This window comes from Ascaphus truei, chromosome 17 (assembly GCF_040206685.1).
Source record: "Ascaphus truei isolate aAscTru1 chromosome 17, aAscTru1.hap1, whole genome shotgun sequence".
Lineage (NCBI taxonomy): Eukaryota > Metazoa > Chordata > Amphibia > Anura > Ascaphidae > Ascaphus > Ascaphus truei.
The window spans coordinates 9,183,807-9,208,661 of NC_134499.1; the positions used below are offsets into that span (position 1 = coordinate 9,183,807).

Here is a 24,855-nt window from a genome sequence, read left to right on the forward strand (position 1 = left end):
GTATGCGAGTTATTGTGTGTATTATTCCACTAAAGTTAAATTCAAATACTCTGAAAATATATATAAATACTGTATCATGAATTTACAATATATTGCTATGGGAAATATGACATAATATATATAAACCGAGACTGCAGCTTCATGAGCCACTACACAAGAGAACTCTCTTCCCACGAGTGCTAAGGCCCATGTCCATGAATACAACACTGTATGAATGCACACATACCTGCCTCTTACACATACAAATGTACAATGTCATTCTATCCCTATATTGGTCCCAATAGGGACCACATAGTATCTACACACACTTATAGTAATGCAACACCCTCTTACATTTCAACACCTACCCACACCATTGTTATACACTCCCCCTCTTCATACTCCTTTTGTAAAGCGCTGTATACACTGTGGGCGCTTTATAAATTAAGATTTGCACACATATACACACACACATACATATATACTCTAACATCACAAACATTCAGGGACCATTTAACACCGTAAGTCATAAATCGCATACTGCACAGAGGGAGGGTTAGGCTTCACCCACAGAGATAACATTCCTAGCTGTCCTATTTGAAAGTAAATTTCTTGGCTTAATCCAGGGGTGCGCAAACTATTTGTGCTGCGCCCACCCTGCCTGATCCCCTGGTGCTCGCGCCCCCCCTACCATGCTTCCCAGCATGCGGAGGTCATGTGATGTCATGCCATGACTCCGCGGCGGCATTTGATGCCGCGTTACCATGGCAACGCGTCACACAGCCGGCTGAATCAAGGTAAGTGGAGTGTTGCAGAGGCCTCACGCAATCCCTGGCATTAAATGCCTTGGGAAAGAGTGCGGGGCCTCTACAACCGCCCCCCCCCCCACCCCTCGACAAATCTCCCGCCCCCAGTTTGCACACAGCTGGCTTAATCCATTGTAACATCGCCCGAAGAAATCACTATCTCGAAAGCTCACTCCGGTTCAAAGCAATACAAAAATAGAAAATATCCACGATACTCCAAGGTTAGAAAAATATAAATTTATTACATCATAAGATACAAACAATAAAAAAATAGAGTGACGTTTGAAGCCAAGCTTGAGTAGGGCTGTTTGGCTTGAAATGTCGCTCTATTTTGTTGTTTGTAACTTATGATGTCATTTTTTCACGATCCAGGTGGAGCATGTGGGATATAAACACACAAAAACAACAATCTTAAGTGTAGATGTAACCAATACAATGGTCCCTAGTGAATCTTGGCCCCTATGTGCAGCCTACTCACAAGAAGGTAGTGGTTTTCAAGCAGAGGTTGCTAAGGGCAGGCTGTGGACTTCAGGAATTGCAGAGTTGCTCCTTCACTGGGGAATTACGACCTCAGCAAGAGAGAAATGAACGCACATAGCACAGATCATATAATTCAAACACTTTATAAAACTCTAAAAAGTGCACACTGACAGTGTTGCAAATTTAAAACAGCATGTAAGCTATAATCAGCTTTAAAGTGACCACTGGGAGATAAGTGCCGCCCGCACCGAACCGGAGGGGAACTCCGGCTAGACCCCTCGTTGGTATACTGGAGACGCTGCTCCGTCGCCGGTTCCCGGATGTTGACGTCACTTCCGGTTTCGCTGCTGCGGTGTAGACTGGGATTCCTCTCTCCACAGTCGTGTCACAAATGGGCGGTACCACTCTACGCGTTTCGCCAACCAATCATTGGGCTTCCTCAGGAAAATTATCTACATTTCTGGGGAAGAGTGAAGACAACCCCACCGGAGGGTAGGAGCAGGGGGGTGACACCTTTATATTATTGTTATTTCACTTGATTTTGCACTTGTTATTATTTATTTATATCACAGTTATATTGTATTAGTAAGCACTGAAGGGTGTTAGCGCCTCCTTATTCACTATTATTGCACATTGTAACTTATGATGTAACACATTTATATTTTTCTAACCTTTTTTTTTCTCTAACCTTGGAGAGTGTGTGTGTGTTTGTGTATATATATATATATATGTATATGTATTACTTCGAATAATAACACACACATAAAGTACAGGCAGATATTTTTGTCTCACAACATGTCTGCCATGCTCATAATAAGTAAGTATAAAAACATTGCACCCCCAGCAAGAATAAGACCGGAAGCAGGGATGAGTGCCAAGCCTCGATTTCAGCGCTCGGCCACACCCTCTTCAGCGCGGCTACACAAACAACCATCTCAGTTACGTCACTGACCAGCGGGCAGCAATTCTCCAACGCACTTGCGCACCGTTGCCACGGAGACCGTCCTGATAAAGGACGGGTCTTACGTTGCGTCAGCAGCGTAGAGGTTCCATTTCACGCGGCGGCTGAGGGCAGGAGAGGGAGGCGGCCATTTTGTGTCGGAGTTGTCCAGGAGTGAGGCTGCCGCGCGGTGTCTGTCACTCTGTGTACGGCGAATCGAAATTAAAGCATCGGCGCGGAACCGGAGAGGCAGCAGCAGTTCCCCGCGAGAGACACGAGCTATCTGCGGCAGCAGTTCCCCGCGAGAGACACGAGCTATCTGCGGCAGCAGTTCCCCGCGAGAGACACGAGCTATCTGCGGCAGCAGTTCCCCGCGAGAGACACGAGCTATCTGCGGCAGCAGTTCCCTGCGAGAGACACGAGCTATCTGCGGCAGTCCGGCGCCAAGCGGGGGAGGGGATATCCCAACCAGCGCAAAGCAGCTCTCCGCTCAGAGGCTCGTCTATAACGCGGGGATGAGAGGAGGCTTCATGGACCGTGGCGGGTGAGGCCCTCCCCTCCCAATATATGCGTATTCCCCTCCCAATATATGCGTATTCGCCTCCCAATATATGCGTATTCCCCTCCCAATATATGCGTATTCCCCTCCCAATATATGCGTATTCCCCTCCCAATATATGCGTATTCCCCTCCCAATATATGTGATATTTACAGTGTGATACTACCTACAGACATATTTTACTACCTGCAGATATAATATTATATCTGCAGGTAGTATACTATTATATCTGCAGGTAGTATACTATTATATCTGCAGGTAGTATACTATTATATCTGCAGGTAGCGCACTTTCCCCCACCCCCTGGGAAATAAGGCGTCTATGGTGTGTGTGGTGCTTTACTTGTGGCTCACAGGAGGCCTGAACCTTCGCCGCTGGGAGCCTGGGGTGTACCTGAGTCGATAGGTGACAGCGCCATCACCTGAGTGGGATCCTAACTATTGGGAAAATCCTGTGCAGGAACATATAAGAATAATACACAACAGTGTATTAAAACAATAATACTTTACTATCAGCATATAACCCGGCATAACCATGAACACCACATCATGAACAGTACTAATGAGGTACAACTACCCGCCAAGTCACGCATGGCCGTAACCCCACCCCCAAAGTACCTAGGGGCACGTGGGCACCCACCCAACCCGGTGTCCACAAGGTCAATCCCCCTCCCAACCCAATGTATGGTACAGCGCTGCCCAATTAGGTGCAAGAGTGAGTTGGTGCACTTTTTGGGGTACCTGCCGGGTGTGTCCACACCCGGGCGCGCTGAGGCTGTCTTGCGGATGATGGGATCCGGTGCCATAACCCGCGAAGCCTTCGCTTCTACGTTGGGTGGGTCTTGTGTGGATGGTAACACCTTTTAGGAGTGTCTGTGTAGTAGGTGTCTGGTCCCAGGCCACCTGTGAACAGGAGACCACTGTGTCCTGCCTGTGTCCCTCACACTAGTACTACAGGGGCAGTGTCCCTATCTATGGGCCTGTCCCTGCAGCAACCACAAGCTGAGGGGAGTCGGGGCCTAATAGGGGTATCTGGCCTAGTGCAGGAGTCACAGACCCCTGCACACACACATCCTACCCATTTCTTGTCCCAGCACCGACTGACCTGTGGTTCCAGCGCGCAAAATGTATGTGTGAGCAGGAGAATAAAAGAACCTGATTGGCTGTGATAGGTAATGTGACTCCTAGCCCCTGAGCATGATGGGACTTGTACTCCCCACGGAGCCTTCCCTGCATTAGCCACCGCTTGTGCTACCTTGTGTGTGTGCGTGCACGCCCTTCTAATGGCTGCCGTTACTTGGGCCAAACGGCGCATGCGCAAGTATACCGCGCCTGTGTGCGCATCCTAAAGATGGTGGCGCCCTTTACCGGAGACGGTTGGGAGCTTTGGGCGATGCGCTCGCCCCTACTACAAACCCCCCACTCCCGGCACCCACCGGACACCGCAGTACACCTCCGGCAGCATCCGCCGCGGAGGTAAGGGGTCCAATAGGAGCCCATGAGGGACTTGGGCCACACACTCCCCCTGGTGAAATCCCAACGACTTCACTTGGGACATTGTAACATACATGCATACCACTATACCACACAAAGTTATATAATAAAAATGCAGTAACTTATGTACAACTTATCACGTCATAACTACATGAGATGATACATCTGGGTAAACGTGACAATTACCGCGTGTATTTTACTCCGAGACCACTGCTGAGCCTCATAGTGGGGTGCTCCAATATGATCATGGGTTTCCCGATTGGGAGGGTACCTAACTCTTTGGCTCCGCCGGAGTTGTTCTTCAGCTACTCCCTCTGGGGAGTAAAAGGCATAGTCCTGAAGCTCAGCCTCTCCCATTGGGGGTAATAATGTCTCTGAATAGTCTGTTTGGGGTGAAGCATGGGGTCCAGGGGTTGGCTCATTGGGGCCACCCTAGAAGGCGTAGTTTGTCGGGGCCCCTTACCCGTGGCTCCTCCGGGAGGTGCTCTGGGACTTTAGGGTTCCCTTTGAGAGCGTCCCTCCATTGGATCCTCTACAGTTTCATTAAGTCTCTTCACCCTCTGGGTGATCATTAATGGTCTCTTTGCTGTCGTTTACGTGCTCTGGCTCACCGCCCAGGGGTGTACAGGCAGTCCTCGTTTTACAACGAATGGCTTATCCAACGCTATGCAATGTATACCTATGTTCATTTTTACAACGCCAAAACAGCTTATCCAATGCTCTTACGAAGCTTTGCAAAGTTGTTTGTGTATATAATATTATATATATTATTATATCATAATATATATATAATACACTATATATAATTTGTGTGTGCTGCATATCTTATTGCCTGCGTAAAATATTTAGTGTATTTTAGTGTTAAAAATGCCTTCAGGAACGGAACCTTTCATTTAAACACTGTTCCTATGGGAAAACGTGTTTCGCTTTAAGACGTTTTGCTATCCAACGCCATTTTGAGTAACGCATTGTGTCGGATAATCAAGGACTGCCTGTAGTCTGTATTTCTGGGTCATAGTCTCCTACTTGTGGAATGGGAACAAGATGGTTACGGTGCCAGACCTTTACCCGGCCATCCGTATCTTTTATCCGGTAGACCGGGAGGCCCGGCATCTGTGATTCGACCTCATAGACACGGTCACGTCAACGGTCAGCGAGTTTGTGCTTCCCGGAAGTCCCTAAGTTGTGGAGAAGCACGACATCTCCAGGACAGATTTCCCGGTGTCTGACCTTGTGGTCATAACGCCTCATGTTATTGGCGTTGAATTAAGCCGCAGACTTCTCGGCTTGCTGGTAGGCCTGTTGCAGGTTTTCCTGAAGCCTTTGCACGTATTTGACGTGCGTTGCTTTGTGTATCCCATCAGTCGATACTCGTAGACGTACATCTACTGGCAGCCTGGTTTCTCGCCCAAACATAAGGAAGTATGGAGAGAATCCCGTGGACTCCTGTCGGGTACAATTATACGCATGTACCAGGGGCTCCACTCTGTGTTCTGAGCGCCTTTCAACGTGCCGAGCATGTCCAGCAACGTCCTGTTGAATCGCTCCAGCAGAGCGTCGCCCTCCGGATGGTACGGAGTTGTCAGAGACTTGGTGATGTCCAGGATTTTGAGTAGCTCCCGGATTAGTTTGCTTGCAAAGTCCCGGCCTTGATCAGCATGGAGGCGGTTGGGTAGGCCATAAGGCACAAAGTACCTTTCCAATAGAATCTTCGCCACCGTTATGGCCTTCTGGTCTTTGATCGGGAAGGCTTGTGCGTATCGCGTGTAATGGTCCGTGATGACCAGCACGTTACAGATACCTCGGGCATCGGGCTCGATGCACAGGAAATCCATGCCCCTCAAGTCCATGGGACCCAAGCTCTTCAGGTGAGCCATTGGGACAGCCTGGGTAGGCAGCGTCTTGTGTTGAATACACCTGGAACATCGCAGACAGTGTCGTTCTACCGCCTCACGCTTTTTTGGCCAGAAGAAACGGTCTCTGACGAGTCCGAAAGTCTTTTCCACTCCGAGGTGTCCATGCTCATCGTGCAAGGCTTTCAGGATCATATGTTGTAGGTTTGATTTGTGGTATTGCACCACCCAGTAGAGTAGCTCATTGTCGATCTCGACCATGTCGCTAGGAGCACGTTTCAGAATTGCAGGCTTGTTTCTCTGGACAGCTTGACGGGATGATACCAGCTATTGGGTCCGGATCTGATATTGGACCATATCCTTCCACGCTATGAGTTTATCGTGAGTGATATTCATCCCTTCTGGGTCACAGTAAGCTCCAGGGATGGCTTTAGATTGACATCCTAAGGAGTCTGCGACCCTCAGCTCTGAGAATGCCACCCTATCTTCTATGACGGCATCTGTGCTGCACATGGCTCTCAGTCCTGGTCCCGGAATCTCTTCCCAGCTGTCATCGTCTGAAGTGGGGCTCAGCCCTGGTATTCGGGATAGGGCATCTGCTCCGATATTCAGAGGCCCTGGTTTATATTTCAGCGTGAACTGGTAATTTGATAACGCTGCCAGCCATCGGTGGCCGGTAGCATCTAATCTGGCAGATGTTGTATGTAGGTGAGGGGATTGTTATCCGTCCTCACTTCAAAAGATAAGCCGTACAAATAATCACGATGGCCCACTTGAGGGCGAGGAACTCCAACTTGTGTACCGGATAATTTTGCTCACTAGGAGCCAAACTCCGGCTGATGTAGGCTACTGGTCGGAGCCCCTCCGGGTGCTTCTGGTGCAGGACTGCACCTAAACCGTTAAGACTCGCGTCTACATGGAGGACATAAGGCTGTTCCGGATTGGCGTAAGCAAGAACCGGTGCCTTGGTTAAACTCCTTCAGGCCCTAGAAGGCTCGTTCGCATTCAGTCGTCCATTTGTCACCAAACGGCTGTCTAGCAGAGGTGGCCTTCCGCCCGGTATCTTCGGGGTATATCTTGCGGAGATTTATTTAGAGGCTTGGCGTTACTGGAATACTCTTCCACAAAGCGACGATAGTAGCCACAGAAACCGAGGAAAGAGCGTAATTTCATGACATTCTCAGGTCGCGGCCAATTCACCACAGCCTCGACTTTGGCCAGATCGGTGGCGATCCCATCGGCAGACACAATGTGTCCCACGTAGGTCACAGAGGTGCGACAGAACCGGCATTTGTCGAGTGACCGTTTCAGGCTCTCTCGCCCCAGCCGGTCCAGCACTTTAAGCAGCCGTTCTTCATGTTCTTCCAGGGTCTTACCGAAGACAATAATATCGTCCAGGTAAACCAAACATTCCCAAGGATTCATATCTCCAATGGTTTTCTCCATTAGGCGTTGGAATGTTGCTGGAGCCCCGCAGATGCCTTGGAGCATGCGCGTAAACTGATAAAAGCCCAGGGGGCAGACGAAGGCAGTCTTCTCCTGGTCGTCTTTACTCATCGGCACCTGGTAGTACCCAGATCGCAAATCCAGAACACTGAACCACTGGCTCCAAGTTAGTGCGTTGAGAATCTCTTCTATGCGGGGAAGAGTGTATTGTATGGTACGGTTGTTCAGTGTCCGGTAGTAGACACACAATCTTACCAATCCATTCTTCCTCACCACCACAATGAGCGATGCGTAGGGGCTCTGAGATTCGGTCACAATCCCTGCCGTCTCCATCTCATGTAAGATGTCCCTCACAGCGTACACATCCCGTGGGGCGATGCGACGAGAACGCTTTCGGGAGGGTGTAGCGTCACTCAGCCTGATGGTGTGTTGGGTGCTGCGGCTGCAACCCACATCCATCTCGCTCGTGGAGAACACAGCTCGTCATTCTTCCAATTTGGCCGTTTACCGGCCGAATGGAAAGACCGGTTATGTAGAGTCTTCGAAGTTGAAGCCCGGCTAGCTGTTCGGACACTGCAGCAGCATGCACCTGGGGCATTGTCTCCACTGGAGTGACGGGATATATTCTCCCCTATCGTTGCCCATGATCCAAGGGCATGGGGAAAGGGGATATGTTCTGGACGAACACCTTGACTCTCCTTGGCACCTCGGAGGTCCATTCTTGCACCTCTGCCACGAACCGGTAGCCTCTGCGGGCGTCGTCCTCAGGTGTGCTCTCCAGAGAAGAGATGATCATCCTCGTCTCGGTCCGGATAACTGCACACTGCGGCCATGCGCCTCACTCCCCCTGGTGGAATTTCAGTTAACCCCTTTCGATGTTGTAGAGGAACCCGTGCCTCTCCTGAGCCGATATCATTCTTGTTGCAACACAGGGTGGATTCCTAACGCAGACAGGGTTAGTTCGCCAGCTTCTTGTAAGTACATGCGAATGATGGCCCTCACTATCTCAGTATTGGTCCCCAATATGATAAGGGAGTTGGTGTTCTTGAGGCTCCGGACATATTAGGGCCTCAACCTCCATAGGATGATGCTTGCCCGTATTCAGCTGGGGTATGTCCAGCCAGACCTTCACCACACCTTCAATGGGATAATACTCATGACTTAGTCCCCACAGCTTCATCTCATTTGCGGACTGCAGCGGCAGATGTTTGAGATGTTGGTCATAAAATTGCCTATACACAATGGTCACCTGAGATCCCATGTCCTGCAAAGCCGATGCATATATACCTTCCACCACGACTCGTATGATAGCGGCGGGCCCTACTCGATAATAAGTGTACAATGCCTCACAGAGGCAGCCTGTGCCTGGCTGTGAGGAGGCTTAGTGTCGGCTCGCGCTGGTTGCTGTTTACTGCGTTGCCTGGGTGTGCGGCGGGTGGCTGGTGACGGTGGTTGCTCAGTGACGTCACCCCACCTGCCAACCAATCAAAAAAAACAGCACAACGCCACAGACAAACATTTCACTTTTATAGATATAGAAGACATACATACTGTACATGCAGTGTCTGTACAGACGCCATGACATTGAGATTTGACATGTGGTGTGTGTCTCTGTCTGCGTCTCTTTCGCTCTGTGTGTCTGTATATATCTACATCTACATCTCATGTAGCAAAATGTTTATTTTGTGTATATTGATGTTTTACAAACACAAAATTATTATAGAGAAGTGCATCAAACCATGAATGTGGGGGGGGGGGGGTAAATAATCCCTGTCCCTAAGAGCTTACTATCTAAATGGCATGTGGTGAGACGGAAGTAAATCTTTGTATAAGAACATACTGTAGTTTGGGGAGTAGCGCTTTAACTGTGTGTATAGCTAGTGTTATGTAGACCGCGAGTATCGGCGTGTTTACATAGCTTGTATTAACCCCTTCATTGCTGAGAGGACGTCCCGTCCCCTCTGCCACTTCCTGATCACGGGATCTCCATGTAATTCCGTGGACATGTCGGGTCCTCCCCTTTTTGTGCAGCCGATCGAGCGTGGTGCCACTAGGGGTAGCTGGCGTGTCCTGCCGCTGTACATATAAAAGCGTTTAACCCAGGGGTGGCCAACTCCAGATATCAAGGGCTACCAACAGGTTTCAGGATATCCCTGCTTCAGCACAGGTGACTCACTATTTGATGCACCAACTGTGCTGAAGCGGGGATATGCTAAAAACCCGACCTGTTGATGGCCCTAGAGGACTGGATTGGGCCACCCCTGGGTTAACCCCTTCAGTGCCAGAGAGACATTCCACCTCCGTGTCCCTGGCCACTCAGCACTTTCACATTACGTCTTTTATTTTTTTATTTTTTGGAGCGATCGCGTGATGCTGTTGAAGTTTGAGGGGGCAGGACGCCCCTTCAATGTACGGGCCCTTAAATACGTACAATAGGGGGGGGGGGCACGGAAAGGGTTAATGCTGTTTTACAGCACAGGCCCTTCAATACGGAATACAAGGGTTAATGCAGCGACGCCGCACTAACAGATTAACCCGTTCACCTCCGCACACGGCCGGAAACAAAACTCCTGTTGCTGGGATTGCTTCAGTGCAGCCGCATCTGTATTGGGAGAGTTACATTCCTTGTTTCTTTTCTCTTACACTTTGAGGCGGATTTACATAAATGTTTATCCAGTAATTCTTGTTTCCTCCTCCCCCCCCCCCTCTGCTAAGCAGGAGGGGAGCGTGCAAAAAGGGACACCACCCCTTCTCTTAAAGGAGCTGTTCCCCCTCCCTTTATTTATTTATTAAATTGCATTTATTATTTAACGTGCTAACATACTCCGTAGCGCAGTACAATAGGGTTGGAGGGTGAAAAACCATAACATTATAACCGTCTGTAAGTAGGGTCCTGCCAAAGGAGCTTACAATCTATACGGAAGGGTCAGTGAAAACACTGGGTACAGGGGGCTGAGCAGGTTGAAGTGTTTGGGATTGTACAGAGCATCTGGGCAGCAAACAGATGACACCACTGTGGGGGGGGGGAGGTATTGGCTAACTCCAGGTCTTTTGAAGTTGTCTGTCGTTTCATGATGATGATGATGATGGCCCTGTATAGGAAGCCTGGGGCTCTGGAACTGAACCGCGCCTCTAATGTATATCATTTCCCGAAGTATTTAATAGTTTGGCAGCCTAACAGGGCAAGCGAATACATTTCTTGGAATAACATTAACCCTTGGGCTGACCTTGTCGTCCCCTGCTTGTCATAAAGGCCTGACGTGCCAGCGATCCTGATGCTGTATAGGGCACGTCATGCTATTTTATGCAGCAATAACACCCGATCAGGACATGTCCTGTCCCGTTCACATCACGGAGCCTGATCATTACCCCATAATCGCTACCCCATGTGCCGGAAGACCTATGGCACTCTGGGGGTTCGCTGGTCTTCCAGTAGTGAAAGGGTTAATCTGGTCGATTGTGTATTGAGCAGCAGTCTCGGTGAGCAGATGTGTTTTTATAATGCAGTGTTTCAAGTAAAAAAAAGCCCTCGTATCTTTATATAAAAGGCCCTTGTTTTCGGCTCGAAATGGAATCATCGTACCGTTTGTAACTCTTTCTGACATTGCATTTTTGGCGAGACGTGACGCTTTACATGTTCTCATAGTGGTGGTGGAGGCGGCCGTTTCACGAAGTTCGGAAACCCGGGGGAGCGTCTCCGCAAGAAGAGATGGGATATGAGCGAGCTGCCGAAGTTCGAGAAGAACTTCTACGCGGAGCACCCTGAAGTAGCACGCCTGACCGCGGTAAGTGGGGACGGGGCCATCCAGTGCGTTGGGGTCCATTTGTTGACCAATGGGTTAATATGTAACAGCTCCATACATAATCTGATCCCTGCACTGTTTTTTTTATTTTATTATTATATGTATATGTATGTATATGTATATGTTTTACCAGGATGTAATACATTGAGAGAGACCTCTTGTTTTCAAGTATGTCCTGGGCACAGAGTTATAAAAAATACATGGTTACATTAAAAGAACAGAGGTTATACAGTGATTTCAGACATTTCATAGGACAGATAGAGTTGGAAAATTGGGTACAGGGGATAAAGGGCATGAGAGTTTCAGATAGAAATAGAGCAGCTTTAACATCAGCAAACGGTTCACACCCTTTGGCTGCGCCAAAGCCTGTGCGCCTTTGTGGCAAAGCAGATGCACAGTGGGGTGGGTGGCTGAGATGCAATGCAGCTGTGAATAAAAGCTCTTTGTGTCCTCATGGCTCATTAACATTCCAGTGGGTGGGGTTGGCGTTCCACAGAGAACAAGCACATGTTAACCCTTAGCACGGCTTCCCCCCTGACCGCAGCGGAGGTGAAGGTTAAATCTTGGGTAGCTGGGGACAAAAACACACCTTTTTACATTTTATCATTTTTATTGGCTTCCTTAAACAAACCCAACGGTGCTAAATGCAAATATTTGCCTTTTTTCCCTCTGGAAGTTATTTACAAATTGACACTTCCTTGTTCAGAGGCAGATAGGGGGGGGGGGTATATACCTCACCCTGTCCTTTCCAGCGCCCCATTGAAGTTAAGTGAGGGGGAGGGGGGGGGAGCGCCTGCCTGTGCAAACTCTTGTAGAACGCACAGTGACGTCAGACAGAAGGGAGCAGCCGGAGGAGATCTAACCCCCTCCCAAGTCTCCGCTCCCTGTGTCTACATAATAACGTTACAAATGATTTAAAAATACTTATGTGATGGATTTTAGTTTAGGAATAAACCACAACCCCCAGATGTGATCCCTTAAGCATGTCGCCACCATTACACGAAGGCAGGGTGCGCAATCCCTCCCCGCTGCGCCCCCTGTCTGCTTCCCTCCCTACTCGCACCCCCCTCCCTTACCTTGTTTCCAGCTCTCTGGCGTCAAATGATGCCACGGGTCACGTGACTGCGTTGCCAGGGGCGACACGCCAAGCCAAAGTAAGGATAGTTGCAGAGGCCTCACGTGATCCCCCGGCATTTCATTTAAATGACGTGGGGAATAGCGCGGAGCCTCCAACTGCCGCGCCCCTCCTTCCCCGCACTAAGGTACTTGGAAAGTCAGCCTTGGTGCTGGGGCTGCCCAAGCCTCTTAGTATTGTTCTTGCTGGCCACTGCTCTGTGACAGCCATGTTTGTAATATCTGCCACACACAGCCATATTTTATTTATTTTTGTCTCTTGCCTGTATGTTCACGATTTTTTGTTTCTGTAGCATGAGCTGGAGGAGCTGCACAGGAAGAAAGAAATTACCATACGGGGAACAAATTGTCCTAAACCTGTGTTTGCGTTCCATCATTCTCATTTCCCACGTGAGTTCCCCTGTCTGAACTCAGTATCTATAAATAACCTTTTGCGTTCTATAAAAAATCTTTAGCACTTTTGTTTTGTTCTAAAAAACAAACAAACAATATTTGCGATGTTTTAATTGCTCAATTTCTTTACAGTTTGTGTATAAAGCAAAGTTGTTTATTTTTTTTAATTCTTTGCGTTTTAGAATATGTGATGGATGTGATCATGGAACAACGCTTTAAGGAGCCCACGCCCATCCAGTGCCAAGGTTTCCCCCTGGCACTGAGCGGCCGGGACATGGTGGGCATCGCCCAGACCGGATCTGGCAAGACCCTGGCGGTAACTAGACTTTTTTCCTTGCGGGTTTAGAGAGCAGCTGTAATAATTCCCGTGCGAATCCTGATAAGCGGAGGACATTTTCCACCTGGGTTTAGTTCAAAGTTCTAGCTGTCTTTTTGGTTCTGGAGAAATGTGGATTGGTTGTAGGTTGTGATGCCCGTTAGGGAGCCAGCGTTGCTCCTGCAGCCCTGCTGTACACTATATTTATCTGCAGAGCCCATCTGGATTTTTAACATGGTTTTTCTTTGTACCTCTGACATTAACATGGACTATATGTCCTGAGGGGCCTTTGCCGTGCAGTGATCATTTGCTGCAGAAACGTTGTGCTTAAGTAGTTAATGACATATATATATTTTTTAAGACGCTGGATATTTCTTTACTGTTTTATTTCTTCTCTTTTCAAGTACCTGCTGCCTGCCATGGTTCACATCAACCACCAGCCTTACCTGGAGCGTGGAGATGGGCCAATTGTAAGGGCAACTCATGAGTGTGTGATTGATGTATTGCTGCTATTGGTCAGAAATACAAAGGGGAAGGAATTGTCTCTGACGCTAATTACGTTTTCTCCAATGTACAGTGTCTAGTCCTGGCCCCGACAAGAGAACTGGCGCAGCAAGTGCAGCAAGTGGCAGACGATTACGGAAAGTCTTCCAGGCTGAAGAGTACCTGCATCTACGGTGGGGCACCCAAGGGACCCCAGATAAGAGACCTGGAGAGAGGTAAAGACAGCCGTTGTGTTTGAGGTGGGACTAGTTTTCTCTGCACATGAATAGACCTTTCTATGTATTGTCAGATATGGACATGGAAAAAAAATATATGTTGAATGACCCCTTCCATTTGTAACTAGAACAAACGATGTACAGTGGTGGATTTACAGGCATGGTTAAACACTGCCCAGAGAGGTTCTCATCTTTGGTGATTTGGGGTCTTTAAACAGGGGTTCCTAGGAGCCCGTGGGTTCCCTGCAATTTTCAGGTCACTTAAAAATTGTACCAAATACAGAAGAATTTACAATGCATCTGATCTCCGACGCGCTATTAGAGAGGCTTGGGGTTCCTGAGAATTTCACAATATAATTATAGGGTTCCGTAACCCAAAAAGTTGGAAACCTCTGGATTAAGGTCTCTAGGAACTGTCTTGAATCAGGTTTCCACACGTCAGAGGCTAGCATCATTACCACTTACTGCTGATGATATATTATGTGTTGCTGTTGAGGATTATTTTGAGACTCCCTGAAGCCCACCCTGAGTAAGTGCTGTGACTCCCGTCCTGCGACACACTTTTTCTTTCCTTATTGCTTTTTGTTGCCTCCTCCCAGGTGTGGAAATCTGCATCGCTACCCCGGGCCGACTGATCGACTTCCTGGAAAACGGGAAAACCAACCTGCGGCGCTGCACCTACCTGGTGCTGGACGAGGCTGACCGAATGCTGGACATGGGCTTCGAACCACAAATCCGCAAGATTGTGGACCAAATCCGGGTATGTGGAGCACTATTCAGTGACGTCTCGGCGGGCCAACATAGGACGGCTCCATAATACAGAGGCATGTGTGCAGAACTTGCTAGAACCTCTTGTGTTCTAGAAGGGGGACAGATGACTCCAGTCCTCAAGGCCCTCTCCTCCCCCTGCAGGTCGGGACATCCTGAGAACCTGGCCTGTTGGGAGGTGGTTAGAGTACTGGCGTTGAGCCCCCCTGTTATAGTCTCTGTTGCAGTGGTATAGTCATTTAATGTGGTGGTCTTGGAATGCCTCCAGCTGTACAATGCTTGTGATTTAGCATGTAAAGGCTCTGTGTTAATGTGGTGTTGCGGGGAGTGAAATATTTGTGGGCCGTGCACGTGTCTTGTCGTTTCCAAGCGGTAGAATGGCGTTTTAATGTGTGATGCTTCCCCAGCCGGACCGACAAACCCTCATGTGGAGCGCAACATGGCCAAAGGAGGTGCGTCAGCTGGCAGAGGACTTCCTGCGGGACTACGTCCAGATCAATGTAGGAAATCTGGAGCTCTCTGCGAATCATAACATCCTGCAGATTGTCGACGTGTGCCAGGACAGCGAGAAAGATCACAAGTGCGTATCTTCAGGTGGCGTGTGTCTGTGTATCTCCTACATGTTGTGCTTTTCAACTTCTCCCAACATTGGCCTCCCCAGTCAGAGCTGACACTAAGTGACCATTCCAATGATAACAATCCCTAGCACGGTTAGGGGTCGGGCAGAGATCAGTTGGCTTTGTAAGGCGCGTACCAGAATTGATTAGGAATGGTCAGTCCTTATACAATGTATACATTTGTGTCAGTCACATCGAGGAGTAAGTGCTGCTATCCTGCTTGGATCTTTGTACTTTTAGTACAAAAATAAAGTTCTACAATGTTGCAAATCCTACTTTGGTCTTTTGTTGCCGAGCCTTTACTTATACTGCAATGGGCAATTTCTGTTAACCCCTAGTGAATTTGGATTTGAATGTGTCTGCATCCATGGAAGAAAGTTATTTATGATTATTAATAAGCAACAATGCATCTCCGACCGGTTACCGCTCAGAAGTGGTTTTGGTGAATGGCCTCGGTAATGGCTTTCTGTGGATCATGAGTTTTTTATTTCTGTGTGGGGCTATTGTACCTGTAACTGAAATGGTATGTAATCATGAAGCTGTGCAGTGCAATGAAAGGTGTAAAAGCTTGTCCGTTTTTGTAAACCAGTGTAGATTTTCATAGGGCTGTTTAACATGGATCCAATGCCGGGCGTGCATTGTAATCTGGTTTCCTATCCCCTCCTTTCTCTCAGGCTTATCCAGCTGATGGAGGAGATCATGGCTGAGAAGGAGAACAAAACCATCATCTTCGTGGAAACCAAGCGTCGCTGTGATGAACTGACCCGCAGAATGAGACGTGATGGGTAAGCAGAGAGGTTTACTTCTGACTGTCCTTCCTTTATCTGCCTGACCAAATCTTACTGTCCTGTGTCCTTCCCCAAGGTGGCCTGCTATGTGCATCCATGGGGACAAGACCCAGCAGGAGCGGGACTGGGTGCTGAATGGTGAGTCATTGGGGTACTCCGTGTGTGTGTGACCATACAGTACAGGGAATTATAATACAATAAGTGCAACAATCAGACAGTAGGAAAGGAAATCCCTGCCCCGGAGAGCTTACAATCTAAGTGCTATATTGGGAGAGACAGCTGGTGTGTGAATCGGTGCAGTAGATGGCAGTAATGGAGGTTTAGGAGTGGATGTGGGACAGTAACGGAGTCCAGGTTAGTGAAGTGCTTAATTTAAGAGTTGGTTTTCAGGTTTGTCTTGAAGGTGGGAGAAAGAGAGTGCTTTGTGTATACGGCGTGTGAGGGGGGAAATGGATTAAGATGAGAGCGGTGGCGAGGAGACCGTTCTGGGTAGAGGGCAGGAGGCGTGTATGGGAATAACGAGATCAGCGCGGATATGTAAGGAGGCGCAGATACAGTAGAGAGCCTCAAAGGCCTACATGAGCAATTTGCTTCTTGCCGTTCCGAGGAAAGCAAACATCTGGTGTAAAGATTTCCAGGTCATCTAAGGCTGGGGCCATGGTACTGCAGACCGTGTCCGCACGCAGAGCGAACAGACTGCATTAAGGCAGTGTTTGCGGGCGTGTCCGCGCAGAAGCAGGAGGGGGCGCGCGTTGCGTGAGAAATCGGTTAAACTGATTTCTCAGCGTCACGTGAGCGGTTCGTCCAATGAGGGCGAACCAGCTCGGTGACGTCACTGGCACGCCCACAGAGAGCACGCTTCAAGCGGGTCTTGGTCGCGCACGCCTCCGCGTGGGCGAAGGCACCATGGCCCCAGCCTTATGGTTTCAATGTTTATCCCTGTCCGCTTTTGACAAAAGACGGGTGCCCAATGCTACATCAAATTGACAAAATATATATGGTAATGAGTACAAAGTTCAAATACTTCAATAATAATAATTACTTGGTTATTTAGTTAAACCCTTTGGCCAAAGCGTTATAAGCCTGCATACCAAATGTCAAGGTATAACCAATAATGCAGGGCCTACACTACACTGCCCTTCCTTACACCTCTGTATGAGGGGAAAGAACCATTGTAGATCCTGTTCTTGCAGCAAAGTGAAAAGACCTCCCAAGTTAAAAAGGTGAGGAGGGGCGAACTCTGGGGGGAGGAGCCACCTACCTCCACACAACTGTTACCAGTCAGAAATGGATTAACACACATTCCCAGCACGCTCAAACTCCCACACCCACCACATCATGAATATATATTTGTCAAAAAAGAGTGCTACTGGGTGTGGCAAATGTGCACAACAAAAGACAGGTGCCCAATGCTACATCAAATTGACAAAACATATGGTAATGAGTACAAATTGTCAATTGGATGTAGCATTGGGCACCCCTGTCTTTTGTTGTACACATTTGCCACGCCCAGTAGCACTCTTTTTTGACATAAATATATATTCATGATGTGGGGGGTGTAGGAGTTTGAGCGTGCTGGGAATGTGTGCCTATCCGCTTTTGTCCTGATCACTAAAGTGAATGACACGGGTCAATAAGTAGGGGTGAGACTCTGGGGTTTTATATTAATATCGGGTCGTCACGGTTCTGTCAGTAAAGTAAGGCGGGAGACTTAATGTTACTTTTCTAACTCGTGTGTCTTCGTTCTTATTTCAATTTGTTTCATTGTATGGCCACTCGTACCACATTCTGAATGACTGAATTGCTAAACCCATGATGCCATTTTGTGTTGCAGAGTTTCGCAGTGGGAAAGCCCCCATCCTCATCGCCACAGATGTCGCATCTCGGGGGCTAGGTTTGTAATTTACGATGTTGCGTTCACTCTTTGCAGTCTTAGACTTCCAAACCGAGTGGTCCCTGCACAAAACCCGTCTCTCCTTCGCTGTACACTGTCACTAGGAAGTCTGCAGCATGTAGTTGGTGCGAGAGAGCGGTTTCAATCGCCTGGAGCTGAAGGAACGTGTGTAAATATTTCCAGTTGATTCCTGTAGGCTTTTCTGTAATATAATAGAATATCTAGAGCTCTCAACAGTCTCTTCTCCTTGAGATACTGTTCCATGTAATGAGCAGAAAGCATAAGGCTTTTCTTCCCCACTCCCCTGTATTTCTTTATAGTTTTGTTTTTTTAACGTTGCCCTGTTTTACTTGCATTTTGCTTCTTTGTGAATCTTCCCTAAACCACTTCAAATGTTGTGTAATTAATTGGCAATCACACCTTCTTCCTGACATCCCCATCCCATGTCCCTCCTGTCCCCTGATGCATACGGTACCCCTGGCAGGGCAATAAGGTTACACCGTCTGTTTCTTGTTACTCGCAAATTCCTCCGTGTGTTTTTGTTTGGTGGGAAGATGTGGGGTTGCTTGGCTGTGAACAGATGTCCTAATATGCTCCTATCTCATGAGGTGTAGGGCTCACCCGTTGGTGCTAGTTCCTCATTGGCTCAGCAGCACATGGTTAACATGTTTAGAAGTTACCAAAATGATCTGGTCTCCTCCCCAATGGAAAGGTGGTTCACTAGAGGGAATCCTTATCCACTCTTAGTCAGTTTCCGAAGGTACAGTATCTGCTAGAGGTTTACTGCAAGAGCTGCCATAAAGCTGTGTTTAAGTGACCATCCTTAAATATTTGCATGGCTACTTGCGTGTGCATCAAATCTCCCTTATACTGTAGGTCTTGCGAGACGGCCAGGTAAGTTCAGTTTAATTATAACTCGGCTTTTTCAGCTCACTAGGGAATGACTTTTTATTTTTAATTTTTTTTTCTTGACACTACTTTGCAATATTAAATCTTTACTTTTTTTTTGTTTGTTTTTTTTTAACAGAAGCTGCAGATCTCTCTCAGTACAGGGCCAGGGGCCTGTCGAAAATAGAGGGGGATGAACGCTGGGAGCGGCCCCCGTAAAGGGAGCTGGCTTCTCACTCTTCCCTCACGCTGGTCTTTGTACTGAAGAGGCAGTTTTTGGGTCTGCAACTCCGTGCCCCTTAAGTTTCCCCTCTCTACATCGGGGTGCAAAATGTGGGCTTTCCACCCCGAGTGCTGAGATGGGGCTACACCCCCTCACCCCCTGTCTCCCTAAGGCTGCTGTCTTGGGTTTGATGTTCTCGGCAGGCCTTATTGAGTAGACGGACCACCTTTCTAGAAGGGAGATCACCCTGGTGCTTCCCACTGTACTATCTGCTGAGCAGCTGTGGGAAGGCATCCAGCCATGGAAGACTTTGGGGAGTCTCTTGGCTATTGAAGCAGAAGAATTTCCCCCCCCCCCTCCCCCCTTCTGCCTTTCTTCAGACTGTTTTATGGCTTCCTCCTACAAACTTTCCAAACGCTGAGTCCTTCCCATTCCTGCCATCAAATGCAGGGTACTATAAGGCAACGGGTGCTTGTCATGGCCCGACAGACAGGACTTCATTGTCTTTTGACACCCGCCATATAACGAGCCACGGCCCCGGATGAAGCCGAAACTTAACCCGCTCTCACACCCTTGCCGTTTGATAAGCCACTTTACCCTTCTTGACACCTCGGAAACATTGGGTATGCATGTTACACGTCAGCGCTTCTCTCCCTTGATAAATTGTCCAAACTGGAGGTAACCTGCAGCTCTTGTAAGAGACTTTCCTGTAATAAGAAACAGACATTTTTACACAAGGCCCCGTTTTTTGACCCTTTTTACTGCCCCTCCCCAGTTGAAGCTTGGGCATAAGATGCCGTGGGCCCCCACCCCCCCTCTTGCAGTCTAAGCTGTACTGACATTGGCAGATGGTGAGTGTTGGAGGACCGGTCTCTCTTCACCCATTGACGGGTTCTCTGACACTTGGCAACAAACTTAATTTGGGGGGGTGGGAATGTCCCCAAACCCCCCCTTGCCCCCCACCCACAGAGAAGCATCTAGCCCAGCCAGTGTTGGGACCTCTTGCTGCACCTGGACCGTTGATGCATGCTCCCCGGCTCGGGTGGTCCCATGTCTACGGATGAAGGCGGCGAGACCGCTAAGTGCCAAAAGACGGGATTGGCGACTGCTGGTAACCCACCTCGCAGAGGGAGTGTGCATCGGTCCGGATCCCAGCGCACCTGAGGACGAATCCCACTAAGTGTTAAACCTTACTTTTCTCATAATAGCTTAAGACAGTTTAGCGTGTGCTAGGTGTTAATGACCTGTCCTAATGCTTTATTCCTCTCTTAGGAAGAGGTGAGAGAACCCTAGGAAGGAGTTGCATGTTAGTGATATTCCTAGGCATTTAGATGCAGAGAACTGCAGATACTTGGCTTTTCTTTGTAGAAACCACCAAACAATCTGACAAGTGGCTTCAGAATCCTTTACAGGTCAATGGAAGGGTCCAATGCAGCTGACCTTTTCCAATAGACGTTCTGCCCTAAGTTTCTTTAAAGAGTGACACTGAAATCATTAAGATAAATACATTTAAGTTTTGGCGGTCATTGGTGTCCCAATTGAGCCACAGTTTGGTGATTACCTAAAACTGCTTTAGTTTAAACCCACATGTTCCTAGACCAAACAGTTTATCCCAAGCCAGACCCCCTCTCTGTGCAGTGACTTATTCAGGAAATAGATATTATTTTAATCCATTGGTTATTTCTAGCACCTGCTGCTCTTGGGGTGTACTAAAGAGATTAACCAACGCAGTGTAACAAACTAGCGGCTTAGGATAGGTTTTGTTATTCACTAGGTCAGGCTTAACTAACGTGTAGTAGCAATAGATCGCGATGCTGTTTGCCATCACTAATATGCATCTTTTGTCTCTGTCACTTCTGACGTGTGTTTTACCAACACGTCTATTTCCACGGCAACCTTCAGACGTGGAAGATATCAAGTTTGTTATAAACTACGACTACCCGAACAGCTCCGAGGACTACGTGCACCGCATCGGCCGCACCGCCCGCAGCACCAACAAGGGCACGGCCTACACCTTCTTCACGCCTGGCAACCTCAAACAAGCCCGAGAGCTGGTCAGGGTGCTCGAGGAAGCTCATCAAACCATCAACCCCAAACTCATGCAACTCGTGGACCACGGGCGTGGTGGAGGAGGAGGAGGTACGTGCTCAATAGTACACCTTGGGTACTCTGCACATTAGGTTTGCTGTGTACATCATTTTAAAGAGGTGTCTAATACGGTCACTGCAGACTCGTTTTAAACTTGTTTTGCCTCCATTGAGCCGATTCTTAAACAATGTGCGCAAAGGAAACTGGTTAAACATTTTTGGTGACCAGTATCTTCTATTCAAAGGGGGGTTGGCTGTAACTGCATGGTGGGAAGGGAGATCATGGTACTCCGGGCCGGTACAAGGAGTTTGTGTGGTACGACTGGCTTTGCCAAAGCTGTTGGAAAAGGCCCCTCCCACCTAAGATCCCCAGTCCTGTTTTTCCTACCTGCGGGTGTAGACGTTTCTCTCAGACTGGGAGAAACAAGAAGGCGCTTTGTACTAGGGCCATTGCTACTTTGTTTATCCCCCTCTAGGTGGCCGCTCCAGATACCGCACCGTCACCACCGTTAACAACCCCAACATGATGTACCAGGATGAACTCTCTAAACGGTTGGGCAAGGGCGCAGGCGGCGGCAGGCGCGACATGAACAGCAACAACCGCGGCAGCTCCAGTAACGGCGCCATGAGCCGGCCGGGTTACGCCTACGGAGGCCAGCCTTCCACCTTCCAACCCACGCAGTATGGCTACGGGCAGGGCGCATTTCCAGTGGGGGCAGCCGGCACCTACGGGACACCCGCTTTCGGCCAAGGACCGAAGCCGCTGATGTCCCAGCCGTTTGTCCAGCCTGCTGCCGCCGGCTTACTGAACTATATGAGCCAGGCAGCGGCATATCCGTATCCACCACCCCCTCCACCCCCTCCCGCTTCCACACGCAAGTGAGTGTCTGACCACTCCCGCCCCTGGAGATTGGGGCTGCTCTCAAAATACTTGTAACATCCTATTTTTATTATTAACTTCTCTGCTTCTGAGGGTTTTCCCGCTCTGTTCATGTGTTCTATTGCAGAGGTTAGTTTGTGGAGAACAGTCTGTTTCTAAACGTCAAACCATTTGCTACCGTTCCCTCCAAGGTGCTGTTGAGATTCAGGGCCAGACTTTGAGCCTGCTGCGCGTGCCTTGGCAGTGACCTGCAATGGGGAGACGGCACCGTTATCTCGGCCTGGACCGAACATCCCCGGTCCTCCCCCCCTCCCCTTCCCCCCCCTCCTCAGTATTTTCCTTCCTTGTAGGCATAGACCAGGAGAGGCCAACTCCAGTCCTCAAGGGCCACCAATAGATCAGGTTTTCAGGATATCCCTGCTTCAGCACAGGTGGCTGCCATAATGACTGAGCCACCTGTGCTGAAGCAGGGATATCCTAAAAACCTGAACTGTTCGTGTTACCCTTGAGTACTGGAGTTGGCCACGCCTGCCATAGAGCCTTCCTCTTGTACCCCTCTCCGTCCATGTTAGAGACTGTTCTTCTAAGAATGCGGGTGGGTCACATGCCAAAAGGAAATGTTTCTCAGTATCCGTGTAAATAGCGTGTTTTGGAAGCGTGTGCTATATTTTGTAGTTTATAAAGCAATCATTTTGTGGAGCCGCTGGTGGATTTCAGGCGAATGCATCAGTGTTTTGCAACGTATTTTTTCTTTTTCCTGAGCTGTACCAGGTAGGTAACACTCAAAAGATTACGAACAGGAACTGTAGAGCTTTCTTTTCGGTAGGTGTTTTGCCTCACCACGTTCTGAAGTGGTCAGTATTCATGGTTCATAATTCCCATAAATGGAGAATAACCTAGATCTATATCCCCCCCACCCTTTGTGCTGAGGATCCTGTCTATGAGAAGCTGTGGTTGGGCAGGGGGGCTGCAACGTGTCACTGCCAAACACATACCTGGATACTTTCCCCCCCACTCTAGGATTCTGGGTGGAGAAGGGTTGTGGGCCTGTCTGCACCCTTTATTTTAATTTTTTTATTTTTTTTTATCCAGGTAGGTTGTCAATGTTGGTAGCAAAGCGGGTTTTGCGTGTTCCTCAGCCCTGTGTCCCAAACCCCCTCAATCAGTCGTGCGTTTGTTCTTTTTATTTTCTGTGCGGTTTGCTGATTTTTGGCTTCGTTTGGCCCCTTTGACATTGTGCACACGAGGAACCAATTCCTTTGTAGCCTCCGATCATCACATTGTGGGTCACACGTTTAATGACCCGATCTGCACTGTTGAAAAAGTGGTTTGGGTTCTTAAAATGAATGTCCCCATGTCTATATTGTCACTTCGATACTATATCTTGCTTTCCCCTATGATTTTATTTTTTGTATGTAGATATGAATAAACGTTTTTAAAATGAGGCTTCAGGCTTTTGTTCTTTACTTGAATGACTGACGGCAAATAGATGGAGAATCTTCCTCTGGTGTCTGAATGAAAGCTGGGTAACTGAATCTAAATAAAGGGGTCACCTGCCGACATCTGCAAGGACCCTTTCCTTTTTAGCAGCAGCAAAAATAGCACTGCTAGACTTGCATTAAAAGGTAAAAATAAATAATACTTTTGGGGTTAAATGTTGTAAGCTCCCTGTGCCCACCTTTAAAAGTGCAATTCATTTTTGAAACGTTCTTTAACACAACGTATAAAACGTGTCACGAGTGTCACTTAAGTGGGAAACGGCGTGTGCCGGCTTTCACAAATCTGAAGCCGGAACCCGGCGAGGTTACGCTTACACGGAGAAGCAGGATCTTTGATCAATAACGGGAGAACTGATTGATTGGCAGCTTAGGTAATTTGTTTTCAATAAATCAAAGGATGTCTGTATTAAAAAGCAGAAATATATATTTTTGGATTGCCTCTAATGTACATGCATGACTGACGGTTCCCCACGTTAGTGGTGATATTGACACCTGTGGCATGTTGTGATAAGTGAGAAACTGCTTGCGCCATCTGTGTGTTGCCAACCAGAGACCTTGCAGTGTAATCTATGCTGGGCTTCTCTCCATTACAGATTAGAGGTTATGTACTGTGTAACTCATGCAGCTTTGCCACGTGCAAGTTCGTGTTTGCTGCGTCAGGCACCTTTTTAAAATAGATTAATCCTTCCTCCCCCACTTCAATTATCTCCAACTACAGCACACATGATCTATTTTGGCAGTACAGAGTACACGGTTAGTTTAAGATCTTCACCTCCCTCAATGTAATGAGGTTGCGTTGAGGATCATTCTCCAGTTGGCCCTGTTTTTGTTCCTAACCAGGAGATGTATTCAAAGCAATTACCTGGAATAACTTTACATTTGACAGCAGATCAGAACCACGTTACTTGTCCATTTACCTACCTGCTGTATAACCACAGGCCTTATATCATTAACATGCTCTCTGGTGTAGCCATATCTATCCCAAGCATGCCAGCATTCCCCTCTACCAGCTCTGCTGGGAGGCCATATCTACCCCAAGCATGCCAGCATTCCCTCTACCAGCTCTGCTGGGAGGCCATATCTACCCCAAGCATGCCAGCATTCCCTCTACCAGCTCTGCTGGGCGGCCATATCTATCCCAAGCATGCCAGCATTCCCCTCTACCAGCTCTGCTGGGAGGCCATATCTACCCCAAGCATGCCAGCATTCCCTCTACCAGCTCTGCTGGGCGGCCATATCTATCCCAAGCATGCCAGCATTCCCCTCTACCAGCTCTGCTGGGAGGCCGTT

General features: G+C 48.4%; 1 protein-coding gene across 1 annotated transcript; it reads left to right on the forward strand.

Annotated features, from left to right (window-relative positions):
- Positions 1–2,331: 2,331 nt before the first annotated feature.
- DDX17 (DEAD-box helicase 17) lies at positions 2,332–23,511 on the forward strand. The gene is made up of 13 exons (XM_075573851.1): positions 2,332–2,749; positions 11,203–11,341; positions 12,787–12,883; positions 13,069–13,202; positions 13,607–13,672; positions 13,780–13,921; positions 14,521–14,681; positions 15,097–15,269; positions 15,981–16,091; positions 16,171–16,232; positions 17,929–17,988; positions 21,002–21,238; positions 21,663–23,511. The coding sequence occupies exons 1-13, from the start codon at positions 2,721–2,723 to the stop codon at positions 22,067–22,069; spliced, it is 1,818 nt and encodes a 605-aa protein (XP_075429966.1). The 5' UTR covers positions 2,332–2,720; the 3' UTR covers positions 22,070–23,511.
- Positions 23,512–24,855: the final 1,344 nt, after the last annotated feature.